The sequence below is a fragment of the Ascidia mentula genome, chromosome 6 (genome assembly GCF_947561715.1).
Source record: "Ascidia mentula chromosome 6, kaAscMent1.1, whole genome shotgun sequence".
NCBI classification, from domain to species: domain Eukaryota; kingdom Metazoa; phylum Chordata; class Ascidiacea; order Phlebobranchia; family Ascidiidae; genus Ascidia; species Ascidia mentula.
Window position 1 is genome coordinate 15,725,654 of NC_138571.1, and position 25,282 is coordinate 15,750,935.

General features: G+C 38.5%; 5 protein-coding genes across 5 annotated transcripts; 3 read left to right on the forward strand and 2 right to left on the reverse strand.

Annotated features, from left to right (window-relative positions):
• Positions 1-3,685: 3,685 nt before the first annotated feature.
• On the reverse strand, positions 3,686-8,711 carry LOC145905422 (soluble calcium-activated nucleotidase 1-like). The gene is made up of 9 exons (XM_082992614.1): positions 8,490-8,711; positions 8,113-8,268; positions 7,865-7,996; positions 7,627-7,765; positions 7,141-7,289; positions 6,708-6,838; positions 6,186-6,258; positions 5,694-5,864; positions 3,686-5,217 (listed from the first exon to the last, which is right to left on the reverse strand). The coding sequence occupies exons 1-9, from the start codon at positions 8,584-8,586 to the stop codon at positions 5,012-5,014; spliced, it is 1,254 nt and encodes a 417-aa protein (XP_082848740.1). The 5' UTR covers positions 8,587-8,711; the 3' UTR covers positions 3,686-5,011.
• Positions 8,712-11,514: 2,803 nt separating this feature from the next.
• On the forward strand, positions 11,515-12,726 carry LOC145907295 (uncharacterized). Its single transcript, XM_082994720.1, has 3 exons — positions 11,515-11,803; positions 12,069-12,328; positions 12,538-12,726. Exons 1-3 carry the CDS (start codon positions 11,515-11,517, stop codon positions 12,724-12,726), a joined length of 738 nt encoding a protein of 245 aa, XP_082850846.1.
• Positions 12,727-14,591: 1,865 nt separating this feature from the next.
• LOC145907297 (uncharacterized) lies at positions 14,592-18,689 on the forward strand. The gene is made up of 6 exons (XM_082994722.1): positions 14,592-14,880; positions 15,106-15,365; positions 15,568-15,741; positions 16,888-17,113; positions 18,109-18,368; positions 18,504-18,689. Exons 1-6 carry the CDS (start codon positions 14,592-14,594, stop codon positions 18,687-18,689), a joined length of 1,395 nt encoding a protein of 464 aa, XP_082850848.1.
• A 1,906-nt stretch (positions 18,690-20,595) lies between these two features.
• LOC145906857 (uncharacterized) lies at positions 20,596-22,019 on the forward strand. Its single transcript, XM_082994332.1, has 3 exons — positions 20,596-20,898; positions 21,121-21,380; positions 21,514-22,019. The coding sequence occupies exons 1-3, from the start codon at positions 20,610-20,612 to the stop codon at positions 21,694-21,696; spliced, it is 732 nt and encodes a 243-aa protein (XP_082850458.1). The 5' UTR covers positions 20,596-20,609; the 3' UTR covers positions 21,697-22,019.
• Positions 22,020-22,105: 86 nt separating this feature from the next.
• On the reverse strand, positions 22,106-23,930 carry LOC145906856 (putative ATP-dependent RNA helicase DDX47). The gene is made up of 2 exons (XM_082994331.1): positions 22,454-23,930; positions 22,106-22,309 (listed from the first exon to the last, which is right to left on the reverse strand). The coding sequence occupies exons 1-2, from the start codon at positions 23,666-23,668 to the stop codon at positions 22,112-22,114; spliced, it is 1,413 nt and encodes a 470-aa protein (XP_082850457.1). The 5' UTR covers positions 23,669-23,930; the 3' UTR covers positions 22,106-22,111.
• Between the last annotated feature and the right edge of the window lie 1,352 nt (positions 23,931-25,282).

Sequence of the window (25,282 nt, forward strand, 5' to 3'; positions counted from 1 at the left end):
GACTGGCATTTTGTCGCGATAACGTATCGTCGATTTTCTACCTCAAGCATTCCGATATCCAAGCGACACTATCAATTTGCAAAGATCTTGTGTTGGTTAAGTACAACTGCCCACAACCCGTTTTATGAACTGGTCCACTATTAATTTAATTAAATTAATTTAAAAACGTATTGTAGGCATCTCGCAAGACTAACTGTGCTATAATCGCTTAACACAATACTTAAGCACCACTGCAGCTATAAAATGAAATTACAAACTGTACACTGAATCCTCACAGATTTTCAAAACTTTTTTTAAGCATTTGCACTATGTACAACACCACATGCGACATGCGATAATAACGACAGCAGTTACGCCAGCGCCGCAAAGGTTTAATGTGGCCGGCAAGCTGTTGACTCAAAAACCGGCGCTCTATTTTTTCTTGCGCGCGCACCGCGGCGACGGCTATCAAGCAAAGCGGTGCGGTCTTTTCTCAAGCCTGCACACTTCGGTCACGCAAACTTCACTTGATTTGCCTTCAATCGCGAGCCTTGTACCCCTGCGACCCTTTTTCAAGAGGCTGGCGCGGCGTTCCGAAATCCCCCTTCCTTTCACAACAAGTTTAAGTCCAAGTAGTCGATCTCAACACCATCAATCGACTTTGCCAAAGGCATTACCAAGTAATGAATACTACGCTGTGCATGGCGCAAAACTGTAGATGATACGGCTTGGATTACATTTATCTTGTTTTTTTCTGCACGTTTACGAAGCGTTGTTTGTTTTGCAACAATAGCATATTGTGGCAAAGTTTTACTGAAACAAACAGAATGCAGCTGATAACTCTGTGTTTAACAGATGGTCGAGCTAAGCAAACAAGCAGTTACCGTACGACGTTTTTGATTTGTGTGGCGACCTCGCACAGGTAAAGTGCCTTTATTTTCTCCTAAGCTGCAAAAGCAGTTTCGCAGTTTCGCAGGCAAACTTAGTTTTCCTGGCAGGGAAGTCAATATTGACATAACGAGCCTGTTACCCCTTAGAGTTGTTTTGAATTTTCGACATATGATTGAAAGGTTAAGAGTGTACATGAACATGTAAATCGGGGTAACATGCTGATTCGACATCTAATAAACTTGTATACAACGCCGTGAAATAAGTTCAGGAGCCTAACTAGCAACTAGACAGATTTCTTTAGAGGAAATGCCAGGAACATATAACAGTCATGGACGAATGTGTAGAAAATGTGTAAACAAAGTTCACGACTGCATCGAACATGTTTAAACATGTTCAAAAGCAGTGATAGCCGTCCGTTACACAACAAATGCACACAACCTAACACAAATTCTTTGGCTGGCATTCGGAAACCGTTATTAACGGAAAGGGTTTATCAATAGTAGTACGCGTTTTTCTGGAGACCACCTATATGGCAGCCGCGTGTTGTTGCTATGTCTAAGTGATTAATGTGGTTCCATACAGCGGACGGTAAACACGCGCCAGTGGTGCGTAGCTTGTTGTTCAACTTCATTATGTACTGTTGGTTTTCATTTTGCCATTCCATATGCACGTCAGCTCCTGCACGCTTAAAAATTTTTTCGAAATGACCAATTTTCATGTATCTTTGATGTAAAGCATTTTTCGCTTCACTATCTATTGTACAAAATTACCGGCAATGGTTTTTAAACTTTCATTCTGAAGTATGTCTTGTTTTTTATGACATCTTTTTGGTTGTTTTATTCGAATTTTAATACGGAAATGATTTTCTAGGCACACGTAGAGATGTTGTTCACAGAATACTACGAAGAAAATTTTATTTCAAATTTTGGAACTCCTTAAAATCGGTTAGTAAAACTGATTCTAATACAGGAACTAGAATCCACTGCCACGCGGAAGCAATCTCGTCGAAGAAAATTTAATTTCAAATCTTGGCACGCCAAAAAATCGGTTAGTATAGCTGATCCTTAACCAGGGACAAGAAGTCACTGCCACGCGGAAGTAATCTTCCCGTTCCGGATGAGTGCGTGCGCCTTTCAAGCCAATTTTAGCCAAATAGCAATCCTGGCGACCATCCAGACGATAGATTAAGCTGCCAAGGCCGGCTCAAAGCCAGGTCGTAACACCATAACAAACGCCTAAACAAGTTCAACCGACCGATGGAAAGCCAGCGACAGGCGATGTCAACCTTGTTTGTGCTATTTTCTGAATCGTGTATTTCAAACCGTAACGACGTGGCCAGTGGTCTCTGTATCACAAGCTCCTGCCTGAAATGGAAAACGGTAAATGACATTGATTTTCAGATTTGAATTTCAGGCTTGGTGTTTGAGGTTTTATGATATCGGCAAAGATTGCTATAACACTCTCCGCTTCATACGCCAAAGTGGTAGCACTTGTGAATATATTCCTCTACAGCAGTGCTTCCCAACCTTTTTCAGTTGGCGACCCACTTTTAATGCAAGTTTTATTGTGCGACCCATAATGAGATATGACCAAACGATGTTACGTAATGATAACGCAATAATTTCGTGATCTAACAGAAAACTGTAACATCTAACACATGCTTCGCGACCCACCTGAAATAGCTTCGCGACCCACTGGTTGGGAAGCACTGCTCTCCAGCATAATAGCGATGAAATTTTTATCGGCAGTATCTCGTCGTTGAACACATAGGGAATCACAGCATTTATTTACGGGCTATGTTCCCCAACATCACATCAACAGAAAAGTCATAAATATCGGAATTCCCCATCGCTGTGAATGATTCATTAAACGTTTGTCAGACACTGCCCACAAATAGACGCCTGCTGGTTCTGTATAAGATCGCGACAAAGACAAAACGTGTGTGTTCAGGGGTAGATACGGGACAATAGTTCTTTTATTCTCATACACCACTCGCTAAATTGTTCGTTGCGGTGCGTATTTATCTGTCGCAGTGGATCGCTGCGCCCTACTGTATGCACGGAGGCAAAATTTTCGAGAAATGTAATTTGCAAAAATATCCTCTAAACCGGAAACCGTTGGAAAATCCTTACACCTGTATTGCGTGGCCAGTGGTGGTTATCTTGGCGTTCAGTGTTTACCTGTCTACGCTTTTTAAAGCCCACGCAGCAACTGAGCAATGCGCAAGTCCACCTGTCTTACCGTTATCACCGCATAACTCCACAAATTTTGGCTTTTGAAACAGCCTAGGGTGACAAGTAGGCGGTACAGACGATCTCGCCTACGCAAATTATTTTTCTGTGGAAAACGTCGCGATGTTATCATTGCCTAAACGCGGGGTACTTTACTTGGACTGCCGAGGATCGTATGATTGTCGCGTGTAGATCTCTTTCTTTGCTATTTGTAGAACCGCTACCCGTATGTGTGGTTAAACTGTGTATGCCGCGCGTTGACAAAAGATTGGAAAACTACACTGATCGGAAGCCTTGATTTGGTTGTGGCCAAGCTTTCCAATTCCCCTTTCGGAGGTTCTTTTAACTAATTTTGTTGTGTTATGAAGTTACAAGAATCTGTGGTAAGCTGTTATAGGTGAAATTGTTAATGCGTTTGGTACCTAAGACTCAAAAATTCCCTTTTTTTCAAAAAAAATTTTTTGCCATTACTGGAACTTTCTTTAAATTTTGTTACGTCCAGATGTTTAAAGTATATTTTAACAAACGTTAAGCTGCCTTGCTGGTTTAAAAGTAGTCCGGGTCATAAAAAAAAGACATTTGCCAAAGCACATTTATTTTTTATTTAAACCGCAGAAATACGTTGGCCGAAGTTTTGTACAAAGTCCTCATTATTGCACAAGCCTCGTTTTTCAAAGGACGCAAGACACGAATGTACGCATAGCAAAAATCCGACGGAAGGCACCGACATTCGCAGTAAAAACAGAAGTTGTCAAATGTCCTTGTCATGAAAACTGTTTGAATAAGGTACAACACCCAAACAACAGAAAAAGTATTTTTTTTATAGAGTAAAGAATTGGATACAACCTAACGAATGGCCAACTTTCACTTGAGAGCTTTCACCCAACCGTCCGTTTTCAACGGAGTTCAGTAACAAACGCTAAATGCAATATTTAGCGTTGATCTGTTTACACAGCCTGTACATTCTGCACTAGGTTTTGGAAACAAATAACGGTCGCCGGCAAAGGAATAAATATAAAATAAACACACAAAGTACAAATTGGGCTCTGAGCAATGCAAACGCCTTGTGCTCTGCATCCACTCACTCGCCACAAAAAAGAAGGTAAACTTACTCCACGGCGACCTCTGGCGGTAGCGTTTTTTCAAGCGAATATGTTGTGCACATGCGAAGTAAAAGTTATGCTAACTAGGAGAAAACACCATTTTTTACACACTTGGGCAAAAACAACACTCGTTCTGCCTATCGGCTCTAGAATTACTTCAACGGTGTGATCGCTATAGGCCTTAAGGTAGTGAAAATAGATTTACGAAATGCTGCTTTTCGCTTCCAGCAATCCAAAAGTGCAACTTAAAGTAGGCGAAACCGTCCTGAAAAGTGCGGACGCTTCAAAACAAAGAGTGACAAGATAGGACACAAAAACACGACAGATGAATGTGCTACGGTCCCGGTATAGCACCAGGGAGAAGAATCCACGTTTAAAGGTGATTCTCAGGCCGAACTTAACGCGCTTTGAAAACTAGTATGCACGAGGCTTTTAATTTTAGGTATATTCATTGTCATCGTGAGAGCTACAAATCTTTAACCATTGTTGAGCTTCAAATAGTGTAAACCGACAGGTGTTTTTGTCGTTTGTGGCAAAATGCGAAAAAAACAAAATTGTTCTTCTCCATGCTTTTAATCCACAGCGGGACTTTCAAAGAGTGAATTTATCAGCACAAAAGAAACAGTGACATGTTTGTTTATGATTCGTAGATGCACTTTGCTTCTTCGGTCAGCAATAAAACCAGTACGCAAAATACTGCAGGAAGCCTTTCGTGCGCAAGAAAACACATTTAAACGCAAGCACACAACTTATCCTATAAGCGCAAGTATGAAAAAAATATCGCGCGGCGAACCTCCACGACGGTCGTCATAGAAACTCCAGGCCTTCGTATTTGTAGCTGTTCGATACGACTTGGTCGTGGAGTAAGATTTCGCCGTCCACCGTAAAGGCTGATATGTAGGAGCTCGTCTTTCCTTTGACCTCTTCCGTTTTCAGCGCCAAGATGACTCGGTCTTGGCTCCCCGGGATGAACTTGAATGAGGAAAACCCGCGCGTCAAACTCTCCAACTTACCTGGAGAGAAAAAAAGGTTACAATCGTGCCAGGGTTTGAAAAACTTGATTTGGAATGTTTTTGGGTCATTTATTCTGCTTTTGCCATGTCGTTCTGCTAGAAAGACGTAATTGAAACATATCTTTCCCACTTATTTTGTAAAGCAGGTAGATGTGTTGTTGAAGTGCAAAAAATTACATATTTTTTGTGTGTGTGTAAGTTTCTTGTTTAAAGCAACCTAATATCAAAATCAAAATTTCACCATACTTTTAAATAATTTTAATGTAGTATTAGTATTTTCACATAAAATTTATGAATGTTGGATATATCACCTAAATTTTAATAAAACCAGTTGCACTTGCTTTGCTTGCACTATTAAGCTGCAAAGTCAAACTTTGCAAACAACCGTATTTGCAAATGGTTTACAATAGAAATTGACATTTAAAAATTCAAAACGACTTATGCATAAGGTTTGCCTCCATTTCTTAAACACCTACCAATTCTTATAACTTTGATATTGCTAAAGTCCTCGGCACATTTGAACAGCATGTTGGTGGCCCGGTATTCATCCAAATCTTCGTCGTACTTTTCCTGGCTCGCACGACGAGGCAAGAAAAACCACGATTTGTGAATATCGCTCCATACTGCGCTCTCGTGGATGATGTAACCTGGAAGGAATACTTCTTATTAAATCACAAAATGTATTGATTTGCACACACTGTTTTGATCTGAAAGGTTTCGTCAGTGCAGCTGGCGACTGTTGTGTGACAAAATTTACGGATTGCAAAAACAAAGACACAAAATTGGAAACCACTACACCACAATGGACAGATTATGGGTTACACGTTTTGCCTTATAAAATACAGAATAGTTTTGTTTTGCCAATTTTTTTCACTCCATGAAGCAAGTATGTTTAAAATACAGCCTTTAAGTCATGGGTATTAGGCACATTCACACACACACAATACTGTAGTCTTAGAGAAAATTACCGGGAGATTCACAGTGTGCCTCTCTTTGCATTGCTTTGTAATTCGGAACCCAGTTAAAGTGAGATACGGAGCCCTGTGGAATAACATATAACAATTATATCTGTTCCAATAAAAATGTTCCAATTGCGGTCTTGAATTATCATAGCACGTGTAGGGTAAGTTTGTTTTGCGTTGGTTGAAAGGGTAGGAATGAGGTTTCACCTTTTCACACCCACTTGGCAAATAAATTTACTACTTCAGTCAAACAGAAGTTAAAATGTAGTGGATCGTATAAAGTGGGTCGTATTTGAACAAGTAAACACAGTGTTCAGGAATTAGTAGCATTAAACATTTATGACAAAATGACCACGATTCATTACAAGATGAGAAACTATGTTGATGGAATAAATTTTATTCATCAAACATTAACTAAAAAAATAGTCATTTCCACTAAAAGACTTTATGTATGTGTATTATGTTTCACACACTTTATATTATGTTGATTTCAATTGATACGAAAAAGGAAATTTCATCCCAACTTACGTCTTTGTCAATAGTTTTTATCCACTGTGGGTTATCGTGTAATACTTCGCCAGTTGCTGTTGTCCATTCTTTGCCGAGTCCACCAACAAACAGCTTTTCGTCTTTCACAGCCATCCACTCTCCCTTAAAACCTATGGCAAAATTAAAAATCAGCTCTTTGCATATGTACTTTGTACCATTATTTTCATCACAATATCTTTTCATGCATTTTTTAGTTAAACGATTTTAGATTGGGTGCAAAATATTTGGAGTTAATAACTTTGAAAATGATTTTAAGATCATGAACTGCGTTTCATGTCAAATTATCATACATTTGAACAGTTTAAATCACAAAAGAATAGTTTTAGGTTGTTAACACCATTGATGCCAGTAACGCTATATCAACAACCTCTTGCAAAAAAAATACGTTGCAAACCAGAAAAACAAACATTACCTTTAGTTTGCTTTCCATCTCCATCGGACAAAATAACCCATGGAGCAACTTTGTTTGTTAATACTTGATACACAATGCCTGTCCTATCATCCACAGTGTAAACTTTCGCATTGAACACAGCTAGTTCTGATAATTCCATACCTCTACCCCTACAGACACAAAGAAGGATGTGTAAACTCAAAAACATTTTCTTATTTTTCATAAAATGAGCAGTTTTGACTTATACACCAATGGCTTAAAATCAAATTGTTAATAATTACAGCATGTGTAACTGACCTAAACGCCATATTCATTGTCGATTTGAAATGTTTTAATTTACATGATCGAAAATTTAAATATACTTGGTTATACATTAGTTCTGCACAATTTAAAGTGGTCAAATCAGCAACATACAAATGATATTAATAACGTAGTTACTACGTGTAGTTGTTTTGCCATTTTTCTTGCCACTAACGATACAAGCAACATTATAAACAAACCACTTACCCATTAGCATAAGCAGAGTTGAGATGTACAGCGTCCTTGTCACCACCATTCCACTTGATAGAAATTGACAAGGTCTGGTTATCGAAATACAGCGTTGCATATCGAAGTAGACTGTGCCATTTGTTTGCAGCATCAACGTCTGAAAAAAGAAACTGTTTTAATACCAGTGTATTTGTTTAAACAAAAGAGGGCATTCACAAGCCAAAATATATCATTTAAAATCAGCCAGTTCCTGTACCTTTTGATTCAGTATCCATATCTGTTATGAGACCGATTCGAAAATATGTTCCCGAACCGGTGGAAACTGGCCTTGTTAGCGGATATGTTCTGTTGTATGACATCAGTTTTCGTTTTTGTGATAATTGGTGAACTTGAAGGAAAAAAAATGTCATGGTTAACATTAATCGTCAGTCATAGTTGTCTAAAATCTACTCAATTTTTTTTTTGTTGGAAGTAAATTTTCCAAACACAAAATCCTGCGCTTACTTTTTTCATGGACAAGTCCTGATCTCATGTACGAATGTGCTTCTATGCCCGTTTTGTTGGTTACCAAATGAACAAAAACTATGAGGCAAATAACTGCAAGTATTGCCAACATAATCCGTCTCTTTTTTAGCGTAATTACCCCCGTGGGTCTTCCAACTAAACAACAAACAAAATATTATTTAAATTATACTGTCAATACCAGCACTACGGCAATCAACAGAAAATGGTAGAAGTTTTGACAACCTGACAAACAATTTTTACAACATAAGTTTAAAACTATGCCAAGGTTTCCAGGAGGCTTTTCAGTCAATGTTCATGCCACAAAAAATACAAGACTACATAATAATATAATTATATGACAAATTTTGGATTATTACCTTGCGACAGAACAGGGACATCGATGCTTTTTCTCCAGTCATTACCTCCACTCATATCGTGGACACCGAGCGATGAAAAACTTACACTTTTGTACATTGTTAGAGTTTGTTCAGCCCCACCGTCATCCAGCCATGTTAATTATGTTGCTGATTTTTAATAACGTTGTTAACACCGCCAAAAATAGCAGGGCAATTTACAGTATTCTGTAAAACAGTCATTCAGGCTTAATATTGCGAGCAGCTTACGTTAAAAAATATATGTAACTACTATTTGTAGTAGGCTAACTAGAATTTACCAGATTTATGATATTTACCTATTTATTTACAAGCTTTTTGATTTTGAAATAAAAAAGTGCCCCTTTAGTCTTTTTGCCTGTTTCTAACTTTGCCAGAAGAATAATGATGATTTCAAAAACATTGTTTGAAAATAATACAAGAAAATCACGCCAATTCCCGCTTAAGTTTCGTTAGCCATCCCTGGAATTAACGCTTATAAGTCAAACATTCTATGAGAGCAACACCTGTTACCCAATCAGATGAAGAACTCACGTATTATTTGTAAAAATCAGAACAAACCTGCCCTTCAGTAACTGCAAAAAACGTCACTGGACGTATTATTCTACGTGTTCGATACGCAAAAATAACCCCCTACGTCACACGTAACCTTTCACCTCTGTTTTCGCATAGAAGTAAAAGTAGAAGGTAGGAAGGCAAAAAATATACCCAAAAAAGAAAAAAACAAACGTTACGGATACAGAACATCTGCACCACTATGTTGCAGTTGATTTTTACAGTTTAATATTGTTTTAAATATACATTTTATCACACGCTTATCATTATCGAAACAAACAATATTATAAACACCACCGGCATAATTTTTTTGCCTATAAAGTAATTCCACGGTTGAAAAGTGATCAAATTAGTTTTTTTTGCATACATTTTGGAAATTTATTCAGCGAAAAGGGCGAATGTGAAAGAGTCGATCAATGTTTTTACAGAAGTAGAATTTTACAAACATTGGGCAATTATTTCAGAATGGAACTTCATGCAGGTCGTTTACAAACATCTCAATTTTTGCAATATAGTAAATTACTTTACTTGCTTGGATTTCTTCTGGTCGGAAACAAATCAACTCCAAATGGGCGAAAACGTTGTGGTTACTTTTGTCGGCAGTGTTTCAGAAAATACAAATGTGCCTATTTCTTTAAAAAGGTGCTTATTTTGACCTCAGTTTTCGCACTTGAGCGCTTTTATTTGTTAAATACGGATTATTAGTGATATTGGCGTTCTTGGACGTACCAAACAGGCCAAAAATCAAATTTACAGATATTATCGCTTTGAAAATGAATATTAAGCAGTTGCAGTAATTCACACAATGTAGTGTCTGCACCAAAATCGGACAGAGTTTCTAAATTCAATCCAATTTCAAAATCAAAATGCAGCGTGCTTATTTTTTGACGAGTTTTATGGCAAATCTACATAAAAATTAGGCATACGTTGATCGAAAATAACAATATATTTTATTTCTAAGTGTAAGGCTGAACAACTCATATGCGTTTGCGGGCCAAAATTTGTCATACAATCCGATCGCGTGCGCAAGTCCAAAACAAACGATGGGCTGCAAAGAAAAGGATATGTTAAGCCACAGCAGAATGCATAACGTAGTTTTATGCTCATGTGTCATTTTCTAATCGATGGCCTACACAGCACCCCTGCATTGTTTCCCTACCGGTGTTACGCGACAGCATTCCAGGTGGTACGCGAGCACCTTTCCGTAATTTGCGGATATAGTTTGAATAAAAAAAATCGCTAGTGATGTCAAAATGTTTGTTACTTCATACCTTAGGTTACTTTTAACACTTAACTAGGTGGTATGCGTCAAAATTATTTTACCACTAGGTGGTACGCAACCACAAAAAGGTTGGGAATCACTGCCTCATTATATCCTACATAGATTTTTTGTGTTTCTTTTTGTGTTTTAAAATGATGTTTTGATCTTGGCTGTTTAAACTTTCGTGTATCGTTGAAGTAAGAACGACACTCATAAGGCAATTAGAGAATCGGGAAACGTCGCGTATTTGATATACTCCAAAAGATATAAAGTCCTAAATGTTGTTTAAGATAACACATTACCAAATAAACGCAGAAAGCAGCACAAGAGACGTTTGGTCGTTTATATTGAAACCCACAGGAAAATGAACAGCCGGTTTTCCCGATACATTTATGTAGTCCACAGCAAATATGCCTAGTGGCGAAATTGCTAAATCACGACATATTATCTAACCATAAACACATTTTGGTCAATCATTTCCAATATAATCAATTATTGTGACGACAAGAATGTGAAAAAAATTAACTGCAAAGAAATAAGCAAAGGAACAGCTTTGAACTGAGGACATGGCTGCCAGTACAGGGATATGTAGCTGTTAACGTCATATTTCCCATGTATTATGTCGTGTTATAGAGTATTTTACGACGTTAATATACTCAAGTAATTGTTTTTGTCCTGGCATCACCTGGCTTTAATTGACTGGGGTCAATGATTTTATTGTCACACACCGATTTACGACGAATGCGTTAATTCGCGGACATAATTAGTGCAATCGTTTGTCGTATATGAACCTCTTCTAAAGGCAATAAGTCCTTTTTTTGTATAAGCTCCGGTAGAGTTTAAACCTAATTAAACTGAGCATTCGTTCTATATAAGCCGCACACCCTTTCTGTAAAATAGAGAGTCAAAACAGTGCGAAAAATGTGAACACAGAAAGTTAAGTCAAGGCGACTTGGGCTGAACAAGAAACGACCGCCAGTCAAGCGATTTTATGCGTGGCCGTAACTTTCGTGTCAGACGTCACATGGGAGGCTTGTGAAGTTTTATTATAAGTCCTTGTGCGATTGCTTATTGTGTATTAAACTAATCGATTGGCGTTGAGTTTGAGAGTAACCTTTTATCAGGAGTCAGATAAACAGCACTGTTATTATTTATGTAGACGTTTTAAGTAACGCCCGCAACAGATACAAAAGTATGATACACCGGACAACAGCATTCATTGTTGTTTTAATGCTTGTGGCCTTGCCTGCAATCAAGTGTCAATTGCGTAGCGACTATTTGGTCTGCAAACCGATCAAAAACCTTCCCAAAGAAAACAGCTCTTCTCCAGGAGGAAATGGGGTTTTGTCTGGTCCAAGGGGTCCGCCAGGGCCACCTGGAAAGGAGGGCGCCCAAGGTATGAAGGGGGAGACTGGACCCACGGGACCGCAACCAGATATTGATTGGGACACTGTGGTGGAACGGATTGATGAAAGAATTGAAGGTGTGTTTGTGGTCTCAATATGTCGCATATTTCACTTTTAATTGGATCAACTTAGTTTACTTGTTATAAATCCGTAGAAGGTTTTAAAAACATTTTGATGCAAACTAAACGAAATAATTGACCAAATGAATTCTTACCCCAAAGCATAGTTCTGCAATGATATGATTTGAAATCGTATTCATCATGATACCTGGCGGTCAAAAACCATTTTCAGTTTTCATCATGTGATATTTTACAAGTAACCTAGATATGATTTTTGGTGCAGAAAGACTCAATTGCAGTGCTGGGTTTTTGGACCGTGGTTACTGCTACAAGCTGATCTACACCACAGCTGTTCGATCTATAGTAAATGGTGGCAAAGAGTATGCAGCCAATTTATGCGCATTCCATGGAGGAGAGTTGGTGGACATCGACACTCAAGAACTGTACAATAAAATATATGACTACGTGAAGCGAACATGGATGGGATTCATTGATGATCCGAAAATAAACTATGTCGATATATGGTTGGCATCGAGATTCCAGGTTTATCAATTTCATTGTAGACTGAAAGTTTAATAAAGCATATCGTTACAAAACCAATACAATTTACTTTTACAATTAAAGAAAATTAAAGCAAAAGCACTTGATCTATTACTCCACATAAAAAACAAATTTTAATGTTAAAAAATACCAAAAATTTTATTTTATTGAATTTGTTTTTAATCATAGTAACACTATCTTGATATGGGCAGGAAGGAAAGGTTGTGAGTTCGACTGGTGGAGATGTTTACGTTCAATGGTATCCCACTTACCCAAAAGGAATGGTTCAGGAAATGGCGTTGGAAGTTGCTACTCGTCATACACGCACCACTACAGGAATGTGGAATGTTGATGCTCCCAGCAGTGGGCAGCCAGTGCCCTTTTGCCGTTTCCAACATTAATGGTCGATTTTCTGCATACATTTGGTTGAAACAAATTTGAAACATTGATTATTAGGATTATAAATTAGCTTGGAAGTATTTGGAATGTGTGTAATTTTAAATTTCTGCAAATTTTTACCGATATTTGAAAACACATATAGTTACCGCAAAATATAAATAATCAAAAGACCATTTCCCCAAAGGCAAATTTGTTGTGGTGACTAAGGTTGATCTAATTAATGTTTTATTGGTGAATTCAACTGTCAACAGGCTCCATTACAAAATTTACATCAACAATGCGTCTGACGTCACAATGCTGCAGGTAAAGATTGTTTCAAAATGCATTGGTTTAGATAGGAGTTTTTAATAAAACGCGTGTATCGCAGCGGCAAGACTCCTTTACGGAAAAATTTACGTTTGGGCAAAGTAGAAATTGTCCAGGAATATTAGTACTAAGCACCAAAAACGAAAATTCTCTTTTAGGCGAAGAAAACGTCCAAAAGTAACGCGTTGAGTCTCGTTAGCCATCTCTACAGTTGACGCGTATAAATCAAACATTTTATTAGAGCAACACCTGACTAAACTATACAAAGAACTCGCGCATTATTTGGGTAAATCAGAACAAACCTGCCCTTCAGTAACTGCGAAAATTGTCCCTCGACGTATTATTCTACGTGTTCGATGCGCAGAAATAACCCCCTTACGTCACACGTAACCTTTCACCCCTATTTTCGCATAGAAGTAGAAGCAGAGGATAGGAAGGCAAAAAATGCCCCTAAAAGGTAAAGAGAAAAAGTTACAGAACATCTGCACCAATGTGTTGCAGTGGATCAGAAATATAAAGTGTAAAGTTAGTTATAAATTTACATTTAATCACACACATGGCATCATCAAAACAAACAATATTAACCTTCACAGGCATGTCGAAAGTTTCCTGCACTGATTCACAGTAGCCACATACGTGTAAACCGCATTGCTCCTTTCCATGTACAGATTGTTGTATACTTCGGAAGTAATTTGCCACTCCTATAAATACACCCAACCACAAGGGAGGAAGAGTTTGATCAAGAAAAAATGATGTTTGGACCTTGGCTGTTTTAACTTTCCTGTATGAAGTGCGCTGACCCGGGTCTGGGGCGTGGTACAAAATATAACACTGCCGCATATCTGACTCCTGAGCGCTACGAGTTTAACAAAGACTGTAGACATTTAAGATTTACCCTCCAATTTAATACGTTGAAACACAAACACATCGACAACTCACAAACAACGCATCGAATCGGGTCCCAATCAGTAGCTCGGAAAGCTAGGCGACAATCAACTCCTTATACTGGTGAGCGTGGCTTAAACTTGACTTGGACTTATTACCAAATTTTGTGTCTCTCCTGGTCTCTTGATCTGCTCTAGGACTGGTTACTTGATAAATTCGAACGGAATATATAGCCAGAGAGAGTGCAGTTAATTGGGTTCAGTTAAAAGAAAAACTACATTGAAAATGACGTTGGTGTTGACGTATGACGTTGAAAAAGGTGATGACAAGATTGTTTTCGAACGTCTTGATGAAGAAGACGGGGCGCTTGTAAGTTAGCATGAATGATGAACTGTAACATGTTGATGTCGGGACAAAGCAATTGCATGTTGTTCTCAAATATGCCGTGATAGATGCAGAAGCAGGAACTACGAGCAAGGCAGTTACAGAGAAATGAGAAGTCCCGTATTTGATATGATGCAAACCATATAAGGTCCTAAATATTGTTTAACATGACACATTACCAAATAAACGCAGAAAGCAGCACAAGAGATGTTTGATTGTTTATATTGAAAACCACAGGAATACGAACAATCGGTTTGCATTGGACATAGGTAAGCAGTACAAGAATATAGAAATGAAATATCAGAAAACCGCATTCATTGTTGTTTCAATGCTTGTGGCCTTGCCTGCAATCAAGTGTCAATTGCGTAGCGAATACTTGGTCTGCAAACCGATCGAAAACCTTTTTAAAGAAAATAGCTTTTCTCCTGGAGGAAATCGGGTTTTGTCTGGTCCAAGGGGTCCGCCAGGGCCACCAGGAAAGCAGGGACCCCAAGGTGTGAAGGGGGAGACTGGACCCACGGGGCCGCAGCCAGATATAGATTGGGACACTGTGGTGGAACGGATTAATGAAAAGATTGAAGGTGTGTTTCTTGTCAAAGTATGTCGTACTTAATTAATACTTTTTTTTGACATTCGTATCACTGTACGATATACATTCTTATATGAATGCATTGAAGTTTTCAAAAACATTTTAAACAAATTAATCCAATTAATTGACCAATTGAATGAATACCAAAGTTAAAGTTTTGCAGTGATTATGGCATGATGTGATATGTAAGTAGCCTGCAATACGATTCTTGGTGCAGAAAGACTCAACTGCAGTGCTGGGTTTTTGGATCGTGATTACTGCTACAAGCTGATCTATACCACGGCTGTTCAATCTACAGACAAGGGTGGTAAAGTGTATGCAGCCAATTTATGCGCGTTCCATGGAGGAGAGTTAGTGGATATCGACACCCAAGAACTCTACAATAAAATATATGACTACGTGAAACGCACATGGATGGGATACGTTGATGATCCGGCAATAAACTATGTTGATATATGGTTGGCATCGAGATTCCAGGTTTATCATTTGAAGTTGTAGCCCTATTTTGATAAAGCACATGGTTACCTAACCAATGCAATTTACTTTTACAAATAAAGACAATAAAACCAAACTTGATCTATTACTCAACATAAAAAAAAAATTAATGTTAAAAAATACCAAAAATCTTATTTTATTAAATTTGTTTTAATTCATAGTAACACTATCTTGATATGGGCAGGGAGGGAAGGTTGTGAGTTCGACTGGTGGAGATGTTTACATTCAATGGGCTACCACTTACCCAAGAGGGTCTGAAGAGGGAATGGCGTTGGTAGTTGCTACTCGCCATACACGCACTATTACAGGACTATGGAATATTGAGACTTCCAGTGGGCTACCTGTGCCCTTTTGCCGTTTCCAACATTAATGGTCGATTTTCTGCAAACATTTGGTTGAAACAAATTTAAAACATTGATTGTTGGGTTTATAAATTAGCTTGGGTCTATTTGGAAAAAAATATAAATATATATCATGAAGAAGCCTGAAAATATTTCGAAATCCCGTTGATTGCTTGTCACATGTTGTGTATATTCTTTCGTAAACCCACTTTCGTGTTCTACATGACGATTCTTTAATTCTACAAAAGGTGTAATTTACGATAAAAACTGTTTACTTTAACTTGTTCAGAGAAATGTAATCAAAATGCGATTTTCCTAAGGCAAATTTGTTGTGGTGACTAAGGTTCATCTAATTAATGTTTTATCGGTGACTTCAACTGTCAACAGGCCCCATTACAATATATACATATGTAACTGTATCGTAAGTTTTTAGACATATAAGCCCACGACTGACGACACCAGTGGCAACAATATAATAGACCCAAGGTCGTTAATGAACTTGGTTTTGCTGAGATATGTTTGTTGGCCGTGAGAAAACAGACATGTTTAAGTGTTTCAGCTTCAAGGCAGTCCTGTGCTCACCAGCAAACGTGCATACCAAAGAGTACATAGACGAGTCACGAACTCCTGCCAACATACCTACTTCGTGGGATAACTCCAAATCATTTAATCTTTTCTGATAAGATTAGTTTGCACGAACAAGCTGATTGCCTGCAAGCCATTGCTGAAAGTATGCAGATGCAGTACGGTACGCCATTCCAGTAAGAATTCAATGGCTGTTGTGTCAATGTTTTGTTTATTTCTGTAAATTTAATCTGTCAGGTATGATTTTTTTGAACTTTTAACCCAGGTGCAGACGGGACGAATAACTTTTAGGGGTCCGGCTAACTTGTAACCAGACAGAAATGTTAAATCAGACAACAATACTAATCATTGCTTTGACGCTTGTGACCTTACATGCAGCCAAATGCCAAACTGTAATCACAAGTTGCCATTTACGAAATAAGTGACGACGTACGTTTGTATCAATTCAACTACAAGCAAAACAAACAATATAACTATTTTGGACTTGCAGAAGGAAAGGGTGATCAAGAAAAAGGCAAAACATGAAATATCAGAAAACTGCATTCATTGTTGTTTTAATGCTTGTGGCTGCAATCAAGTGTCAATTGCGTAGCGAATACTTGGTCTGCAAACCGATCGAAAACCTTTTCAAAGAAAATAACTCTTCTCCTGGAGGAAATCAGGTTTTGCCTGGTCCAAGAGGTCCGCCGGGGCCACCAGGAAAACGCGGCCCCCAAGGTTTGAAGGGGGAGACTGGACCCACGGGACCGCAACCAGATATTGATTGGGACACTGTGGTGGAACGGATTAATGAAAGGATTGAAGGTGTGTTTGTCGTTCAAATATGTCGCACTTGATTAATCCTCTTTATGACAGCATTCGTATTGTAAATAACTCTAAGGGTCTCAGAGATATTTAACAGTGTCTCGATGGCTTGAGCGCGAATTGAGTCTCTTCGATTGTTAAATCTGCTTCTGCCTCGTTCTCACCAGCAAACCGCTGATTCCAAATAAACAGTTTATTATCAGGCTATGGGAATAAATCCCAAGCCGGCGAATAGCTTGTAGAGTCTCAGTAATAATAGCTTATTCAAATAGAATCAAGTAGAATCAAGTAGAATCAAATAGAATCAAATAGAATCAAATAGAATGGAATGAATTTACCGGTCTAAACTGGGCTCTTTAACGCTCTCCATTATGAGAGCTGATTGGTCAATAATGTCACGTGATATCATGAGTAATATTTTGCAGGAACATAAAATACAGTACACATCAAGATTATACTGCTATTTTTGCTGCCAGGCATACTTATTAATCAGAATTGTTCTTCTGGCACTCAAGTTTCTAGTGTTTATTTGAAACCGACGTTTCGTCTGCCATCCGGCGAGACTTCCTCAGGGCACATCAAGATTATCTGTGGGAGCGGATATAGATGATTCACGCGTGCTGTACTAGCAGTCGTTTGTTCACACATTCTGTTGCATACTAGCTGAAGGAGTTGATCCTCCTTGTATTATTTTACTCGAGAACATTCGATGAATTTATCATATGGGCCGCAGTATGGGATTGTGCAAGCGCTGGCCTCTGTGACGTATGTTTCGCACGCAAAACATTACGCAATACAAACACTGGTTTCTGTGACGTATGTTACAGTATCACTGTTCTATATATATTCTTATAAATGTATTGAAATTTTTAAAAACATTTAAAGCAAATTAATCCAATGAATTGGTCAAATGAATAAATACCAAAGTCAAAGTTTTGCAGTGATTGTGGCATGATGTGATATGGAAGTAGCCTATAATGCGATTATTGGTGCAGAAAGACTTAACTGCAGTGCTGGATTTTTGGATCGTGGTTACTGCTACAAGCTGATCTACACCACGGCTGTTCGATCTACAAACCACGGCGGCAAAGACTATGCAGCCAATTTATGCGCGTTCCATGGAGGAGAGTTAGTGGATATCGACACCCAAGAACTCTACAATAAAATATACGACTACGTGAAGCGAACATGGATGGGATTCATTGATAATCCGACAATAAACTATGTTGATATATGGTTGGCATCGAGATTCCAGGTTTATCAATTGACATTGTAGACCTTGAAAGTTTAATAAAGTATATCGTTACAAAACCAATACAATTTACTTTTACAATTAACGAAAATAAAACCCCAAGCACTTAATCCATAGTAACTATCTTCACATGGGCAGGGAGGAAAGGTTGTGAGTTCGACTGGTGAAGATGTTTACGTTCAGTGGTATCCCACTTATCCAAGAGGGTCAAATGAGGGAATGACGTTGGACGTTGCTACTCGTCATGCACGCACCACTGCAGGAATGTGGATTATTGATACTTCCAGTGGGCATCCTGTGCCCTTTTGCCGTATCCCGCATTAATGGTCGATTTTCTGCAAACATTTAGTTGAAACAAATTTGAAACATTGATTGTTAGGATTATAAATTATGTTGGAAGTATTTGGAATGTGCGTAATTACATATTTCTGCAAATTTTTACCATTCTTTGAAAACGCATTGAGTTATCGCAAAATATAAATATATATCACGAAGAAGCCTGAAAATATTTCGAAATCCCGTTGATTGCTCGTCACAGGTTGTATATAACTACCCACTTTCGTGTTCTACATAACGATTCTTTAATTCTACAAAACCTGAATGATTTACGATAAGAACTGTTTACGTTTACTTGGTCAGAGAAATGTAATCAAAATGCGATTTTTCGAAGGCAAATTTGTTGTGGTGACTAAGGTTGTTCTAATTAATGTTTTGTTGGTGACTTCAACTGTCAACAGGACCCAATTACAATGTCTATATATATATCACTATAAACTGTAACGTAAGTATTTAGACGTATAAGCCCACGACTGACAACACCAGTGGCAACAATAAAATACACCTGTAAATAACTCGTGTCTCTGAGATATTTAACAGGGTCTCGATGGCCTGAGCGTTTGTTGAGTCTCTTCGATTGTTAAACCTGATTCTGCCCCGTTCTATAAAGCACCCACAACCAAAATCTCTTCCCGAATAATTGTATTCATTTCTGTTATCTTCTTTATTACGACGGTACATTACAACTTTCAATACAAGGTTGATAGAATGTCAGCAAATAGAATGGCGAAGACTAGACTTGACTGAATTTACGGGTAAAAACTGGACTCTTTAACGCTCTTCATTATGAGAGCTGATTGGTCAATAATGTCACGTGATATCACGAGCCAGTCGAAGTAATATAATACAAGAGCATAAAATACAGAACACATCAAGATTATCTGTAGGAACGGATATAGATGATTCACGCGTGCTGTATGAGCAGTCACTTGATCACGCACACTAGCGGAAGGAGTTAATCCTCCTTGTATTATCTGGAACGCATTAAAATGGTTATTTTAATGCAAGTATATATCCTGTGAGAACATTCAACCGGTTAGTCATTTAGGTCAAAACTTACGAAATATTTAATACATTTGTTTACGAGCTTGCACATGCTTGTGCAATGCTGCACACAAAATGGATTATGCAATACCTGTGCAATGTTGCACACAAAATGGATTATGCAATACCTGTGCAATGTTGCACACAAAATGGATTATGCAATACCTGTGCAATGTTGCACACAAAATGGATTATGCAATACCTGTGCAATGTTGCACACAAAATGGATTATGCAATACCTGTGCAATGTTGCACACAAAACATTACGAAATACAAGAACTGATTTCTGTGACGTATGTTACACACTCAAGGTCGTTAAACCGCATTGCTCCTTTCCATGTACAGATTCTTATGTCTTTCGGAAGTAATTTGCCACTCCTATAAATAAACCCAACCGCAATGGAGGAAGAGTTTGATCAAGAAAAAATGATGTTTGGACCTTGGCTGTTTTAACTTTCGTGTACGAAGCAGGAACTACGAGCATAAGGAAGTTACAGAGATGTGAGAAGTCCTGTATTTGATATATTGCAAAGGATATCAAGTCCTAAATATTGTTTAACATAACACATTACACCAAATAAACGCAGAAAACAGCAAAAGAGACGTTTGGTCGTTTATATTGAAACCCACAGGAATACGAACAATCGTTTTGTCCGATGTATTCAGCCATGAAGCTAGTCTATGGCAGACATGCCTAGTGGCGAAATTGCTAAATCACGACGTATTACCAAACCATAAAACACATTTTGGTCAATCATTTCCGATATAATAAATCTGTGTAACGACAACGATTTGAGAAAACTTAACTGCAAAGAAATAAGCAAAAAAGCATTGTACTTAATGCAGGGTAATAAGGATATAAACATGATACACCTGACAACAGCATTTATTGTTGTTTTAATGCTTGTGGCCTTGCCTGCAATCAAGTGTCAATTGGGCAGCGACTATTTGGTCTGCAAACCGATCGAAAACCTTTTTAAAGAAAATAGCTCTTCTCCTGGAGGAAATCGGGTTCTGTCTGGTCCTAAAGGTCCGCCAGGGCCACCTGGAAAGCGTGGCCCCCAAGGTATAAAGGGAGAGACCGGACCCACAGGGCCGCAGCCAGATATTGATTGGGACACTGTGGTTGAACGGATTGATGACAAGATTGAAGGTGTGTTTGTCGTCAAAATATGTCGCACTTAATTAATCCTTTTAATGATATTCGTATCACTGTACTATATATATCCTTATAAATGCATTGAAATTTTTGAAAACATTAGAAGCAAATTAATCCAATGAATTGACCAAATGAATAAATACTAAAGTCAAAGTTCTGCAGTGATTATGGCATGATGTGATATGGAAGTAGCCTGTAATACGATTCTTGGTGCAGAAAGACTCAACTGCAGTGCTGGGTTTTTGGATCGTGGTTACTGCTACAGGCTGATCTACACCACGGCTGTTAAATCTACAGACAAGGGTGGCAAAGTGTATGCAGCCAATTTATGCGCGTTCCATGGAGGAGAGTTAGTGGACATCGACACCCAAGAACTCTACAATAAAATATATGACTACTTGAAACGCACATGGATGGGATACGTTGATAATCCGACAATAAACTATGTTGATATATGGTTGGCATCCAGATTCCAGGTTTGTCATTTGACTTTGTAGCCCGAGTTAGATAAAGCACATCGTTACAAATCTAATATAATTTACTTTTTAAATTGAAGAAATAAAAAACCCACAAGCACTTAATCCATAGCAACTATCTTGATATGAACAGGGAGGAAAGGTTGTGAGTTCGACTGGTGGAGATGTTTACGTTCAATGGCTTCCTGCTTATCCAAGAGGGTCTGGAGAGGGAATGGCGTTGAACGTTGCTACTCGTCATACACGCACCACAGGAATGTGGAATTCTTTCTCGTCCAGCAGGAGGCCCGTTCCCTTTTGCCGCTTTCAGCACTAATTATTCTGTAATTACGTTTTGTGGGAGTTTCTCCTCTACATACTACTTATTGCCCCCAGCGATAAAGCGGACAAAGCACAGATATATTATCAAGTGATAGGAACTGCCTATAGTTGATAGCATATCTGTACTTCTCCTTGACTATACTATTGTATATATTTGCCTCCTTGGTGCCAACAGAATCATTTGCTGCTGCGTCATCTGGGCCATATCTAGTATTGTAACCATTCATTTATTGTAGCACAATATAATTTTATTTAAAATCGCAGTATTAACGATTGTATGATACCTGCTTCTATCTCTTTTGGAACCTAATAAACTCCTGTAAAATCTAAGAAATATTTAAGTAAAAAAAATTGCTTGCCATAGTTTATTCCAATCCTAACATCAAGAAAACTCAATCACAAATATAAGGTCACTTCTTTCGCCTCCGTTTTCCCTTGCCTTGTTTAACGAAGAGTTTGGATTGTTTTCCACCAAATGTGGCTGCCTCCTCCGTGTCACTCAAATCATCTCTACCCTTCCTCTTCTCACGCTTGGCATGCTCCCGCTCCTTCAGCTCAGTTCTGGCAAACCTTTGAGCCTCCGAGACCCTCTCCTGGAGGACTTTGACCTGTGAGAGAATTTTCATTTGTGAATTACAATGAAATCATTGCAATCAATAATGATGCGGCAGTTGAGAAGCGAAAAAGCCTATTAGCAAACAATTAAAAAGGGAATTTACAGAGACACAGCTAATTTTTTAAAGCTTACAAACCTCATCATGCTGCATCTCGTAGGGTGGCAACTTCTTGCCAATTAGCTCTTCAATGCGCTGATACAGTTCAACATCGTACTGGGTGACGAAAGTAACTGACTTTCCAAACCTACCGGCGCGGGCAGTTCTTCCTACCCTGTGAATGTAGTCTTTAGACCTTGTTGGCACGTCTAGATTTATTACGACATCCACATGGGGAATGTCCAGCCCACGACTGGCAACATCGGTAGCAACCAAAATAGACCGAGTGGCACTTTTAAACTTATTTAAGGCACCAAGGCGCTTCGGCTGAGACATTTGGCCATGTAGAGGTACAGCAGATATACCCAGGTTTCTGAGCATCAAGGCAGTCCTTTGTGCATTGGCACAAGTGCTGCAGAAGACAATCATTGCATTGCCAGCGAGCTCATTGATTACAGCAGTAAGGTAGCAGTCCTTGTCTTTAGCTGGTATGAACAAATAATACTGCAGTAGTTTATCCACTGTGTGATATTTACTGTTAACGGCGCACTTGACCGGTTTGCTTAATGCAGCTCTCTGCAGTTTTTTCACTTTTCCGGTCATGGTGGCAGAAAAAAGAAAGGTGTTTCTTTCCCGAGGAATAACTTTCAAAATTTTGTTCAACTCTGTTTCAAAATCCATGTTTAAAATTCTATCAGCCTCGTCTAGAACCAAAAACTTCAGGGAGCGCAAGGTAAATCCCTTTGTTTTCTCCAAGTGGTCAACGAGTCGTCCCGGAGTTGCAACAATTACATGTGGTTTCTTGGCGAGGATTATGGCTTGACCCATCATATCAACACCTCCAACAACAACGGATGTTTTGATACCTATCGCAGAACCAAGAGCTTTAAACTGTTCTTCAATTTGGAATGCCAGTTCTCTTGTCGGAGTTAACACTAACGCAAAGAGCCTTTGAGGATTGTCTAAAAGAGCCTGCAGTATTGGGAGACAAAATGCTCCTGTTTTTCCAGAGCCAGTTTCAGCTAGCCCAATTACATCATTTCCTTGCAGTGCAACTGGAATGGCCTCCTGCTGTATTTTGGAAGGAGTTTTCCAGCCAAGTTCAGTGCATGTTTGACAGAGGACATCTGTGACACCAAGTGACTCAAAAGTGACATCATCTTCATTTTTCAAAAGTTCAGGCACATCGTTTTCAGTTTCTGGAGACTCTGCCTCCTTATTTGCAGTTTCTTCGTCCGACTTGTCACTATTCATTGGAGTTACTATAGTTGGTGTGTTATTATTAAATATACACAAATTTGTCAAAATCCTACCATAAAAAGTTTGCTGTTTGCACGGAGGTTTTTTTTCAGCGATTGCAGCGTTTTTATATGTTATTGCATTAGCAAATTTTTATTGCGCGGGATATTTTTTCCAATATTTAATTTACATTACATTTAACAATACTTTTATTGTATATAACTTACGTGATTAATGCTACAATATTACAATTCAAACAGTCATACTTCAACCAAGCTGCAAGTAAACTTCTGGCAAGGTACTGAGGACTCCAGCTACCAACATAAAATCTTTGGCCAAACGCTTCGTATATGTTCAATGCGTCAATGTGTCATTTGCCTCAGACCACAGTACATGCTGTTTATCGTGGAATTCGTTTCTCTCATCCAATGTATTATTTCTCACGTATTTTGTAGATTCGAATAAATAATATCGCACGTTGATGCATTTCGACGTGATTTAGAGCACCTGCTTGAAACACAAATTATTGCCTTATACAGAAGCGTTAGTGAAATTTTTGGATAGCGATCCATCGCCTTAATTTGCTATATTTGATGTAATGCAAGGGGTGGCAAGCATTACTTTCGGGTATATTAACCGTGAAAAACTATTAAAATTCTGCATTGGAACAGAGGGTCCAAAACGTTGTGTCACGAAGGACTGCTGTGTCGTTTAGACACCATATTGGGGCGTTACGAGCGTACTTCCAGAGCCTTTGTTTGGCATATTTTATTGTAAAGCTAGACTCTTAGTTGTTGTAGTATTTACAACGACTTGCAATTAATAGCCTACAACGCTACAAAGGAGAATTTGCCTGTGAAAACGGGTAAAAGCATTACCTTTTTTGGGGAATAGGCTCGTGGTCGCTTTGTTTAAGTTGCGAACCACTGCATTAAAAGTTTTACTAAAAACAAACTTTGTATCTCGATCGTTGGTCATTATAACCTAATGTCTGACTTAACAATCCTTGCCTGTCTGGGCTACACACAACAATTTTAAATTTAAAAGTTAAAACGTTAGTGATAACAGCGTGATGTACGACCTATACTATGTGGCCTATCTTTTTAGTCGAACTAGCTAAAACATACTTTAATGGTTCTTGTTGTGGCGTTAAAATTGCCAGAGTAACGTTTGACAAAGGGGTCGTTTTGTTTGCTTTGCGCACATTTGACTTTTGGTTATTGGTCGTTGGTCATTGGTATTTCTCAAAATTTGGTCTATGACACGACGTGGGCCTTCTGAAATTATCCGAAGATTTGTCATTGTCAATTCGCTTGGACTGGTCTCGTGCAGATTTTCATTTTTTTCTAGGTTTAACAAGAACCTTATTCGAAAACTTTGCTAAATAGATGATTATTTTAAGTCCAACTTGGAAAACAAAAATGCTCTACAGCTGCTTGATGAAAATCCCTGCTCAAAACTTGCATCATTTGCTCCACCTAGTGATATTGGGTGGGTGTGTTTGCTTGGAAATGTTGGAAAAGTTTGCGATGCGATTTTCCCAAAGAATCCGAAAGCGTTTGACTGCAAAGTGATTTGCATTGTCGTCCGTTAATTGACCTGCGACCAAACGAACGGAAATTGGAAGCA

Coding starts and splice junctions, on each gene's coding strand:
- LOC145905422 (XM_082992614.1), bottom strand. CDS start 8,586: ATGTACAAAAGTGTAAGTTTTTCATCGCTCGGTGTCCACGATATGAGT. Junction 7,997..8,112: donor AGGACTTGTCCATGAAAAAA/GTAAGCGCAGGA, acceptor TTTTCCTTCAAG/TTCACCAATTATCACAAAAA. Junction 5,218..5,693: donor TATCAAAGTTATAAGAATTG/GTAGGTGTTTAA, acceptor TTTTCTCTCCAG/GTAAGTTGGAGAGTTTGACG.
- LOC145906857 (XM_082994332.1), top strand. CDS start 20,610: ATGATACACCTGACAACAGCATTTATTGTTGTTTTAATGCTTGTGGCC. Junction 20,899..21,120: donor GATTGATGACAAGATTGAAG/GTGTGTTTGTCG, acceptor TTCTTGGTGCAG/AAAGACTCAACTGCAGTGCT. Junction 21,381..21,513: donor GGTTGGCATCCAGATTCCAG/GTTTGTCATTTG, acceptor TGATATGAACAG/GGAGGAAAGGTTGTGAGTTC.
- LOC145907295 (XM_082994720.1), top strand. CDS start 11,515: ATGATACACCGGACAACAGCATTCATTGTTGTTTTAATGCTTGTGGCC. Junction 11,804..12,068: donor GATTGATGAAAGAATTGAAG/GTGTGTTTGTGG, acceptor TTTTTGGTGCAG/AAAGACTCAATTGCAGTGCT. Junction 12,329..12,537: donor GGTTGGCATCGAGATTCCAG/GTTTATCAATTT, acceptor TGATATGGGCAG/GAAGGAAAGGTTGTGAGTTC.
- LOC145907297 (XM_082994722.1), top strand. CDS start 14,592: ATGAAATATCAGAAAACCGCATTCATTGTTGTTTCAATGCTTGTGGCC. Junction 14,881..15,105: donor GATTAATGAAAAGATTGAAG/GTGTGTTTCTTG, acceptor TTCTTGGTGCAG/AAAGACTCAACTGCAGTGCT. Junction 17,114..18,108: donor GATTAATGAAAGGATTGAAG/GTGTGTTTGTCG, acceptor TTATTGGTGCAG/AAAGACTTAACTGCAGTGCT.
- LOC145906856 (XM_082994331.1), bottom strand. CDS start 23,668: ATGAATAGTGACAAGTCGGACGAAGAAACTGCAAATAAGGAGGCAGAG. Junction 22,310..22,453: donor ACGAGATGCAGCATGATGAG/GTTTGTAAGCTT, acceptor ATTCTCTCACAG/GTCAAAGTCCTCCAGGAGAG.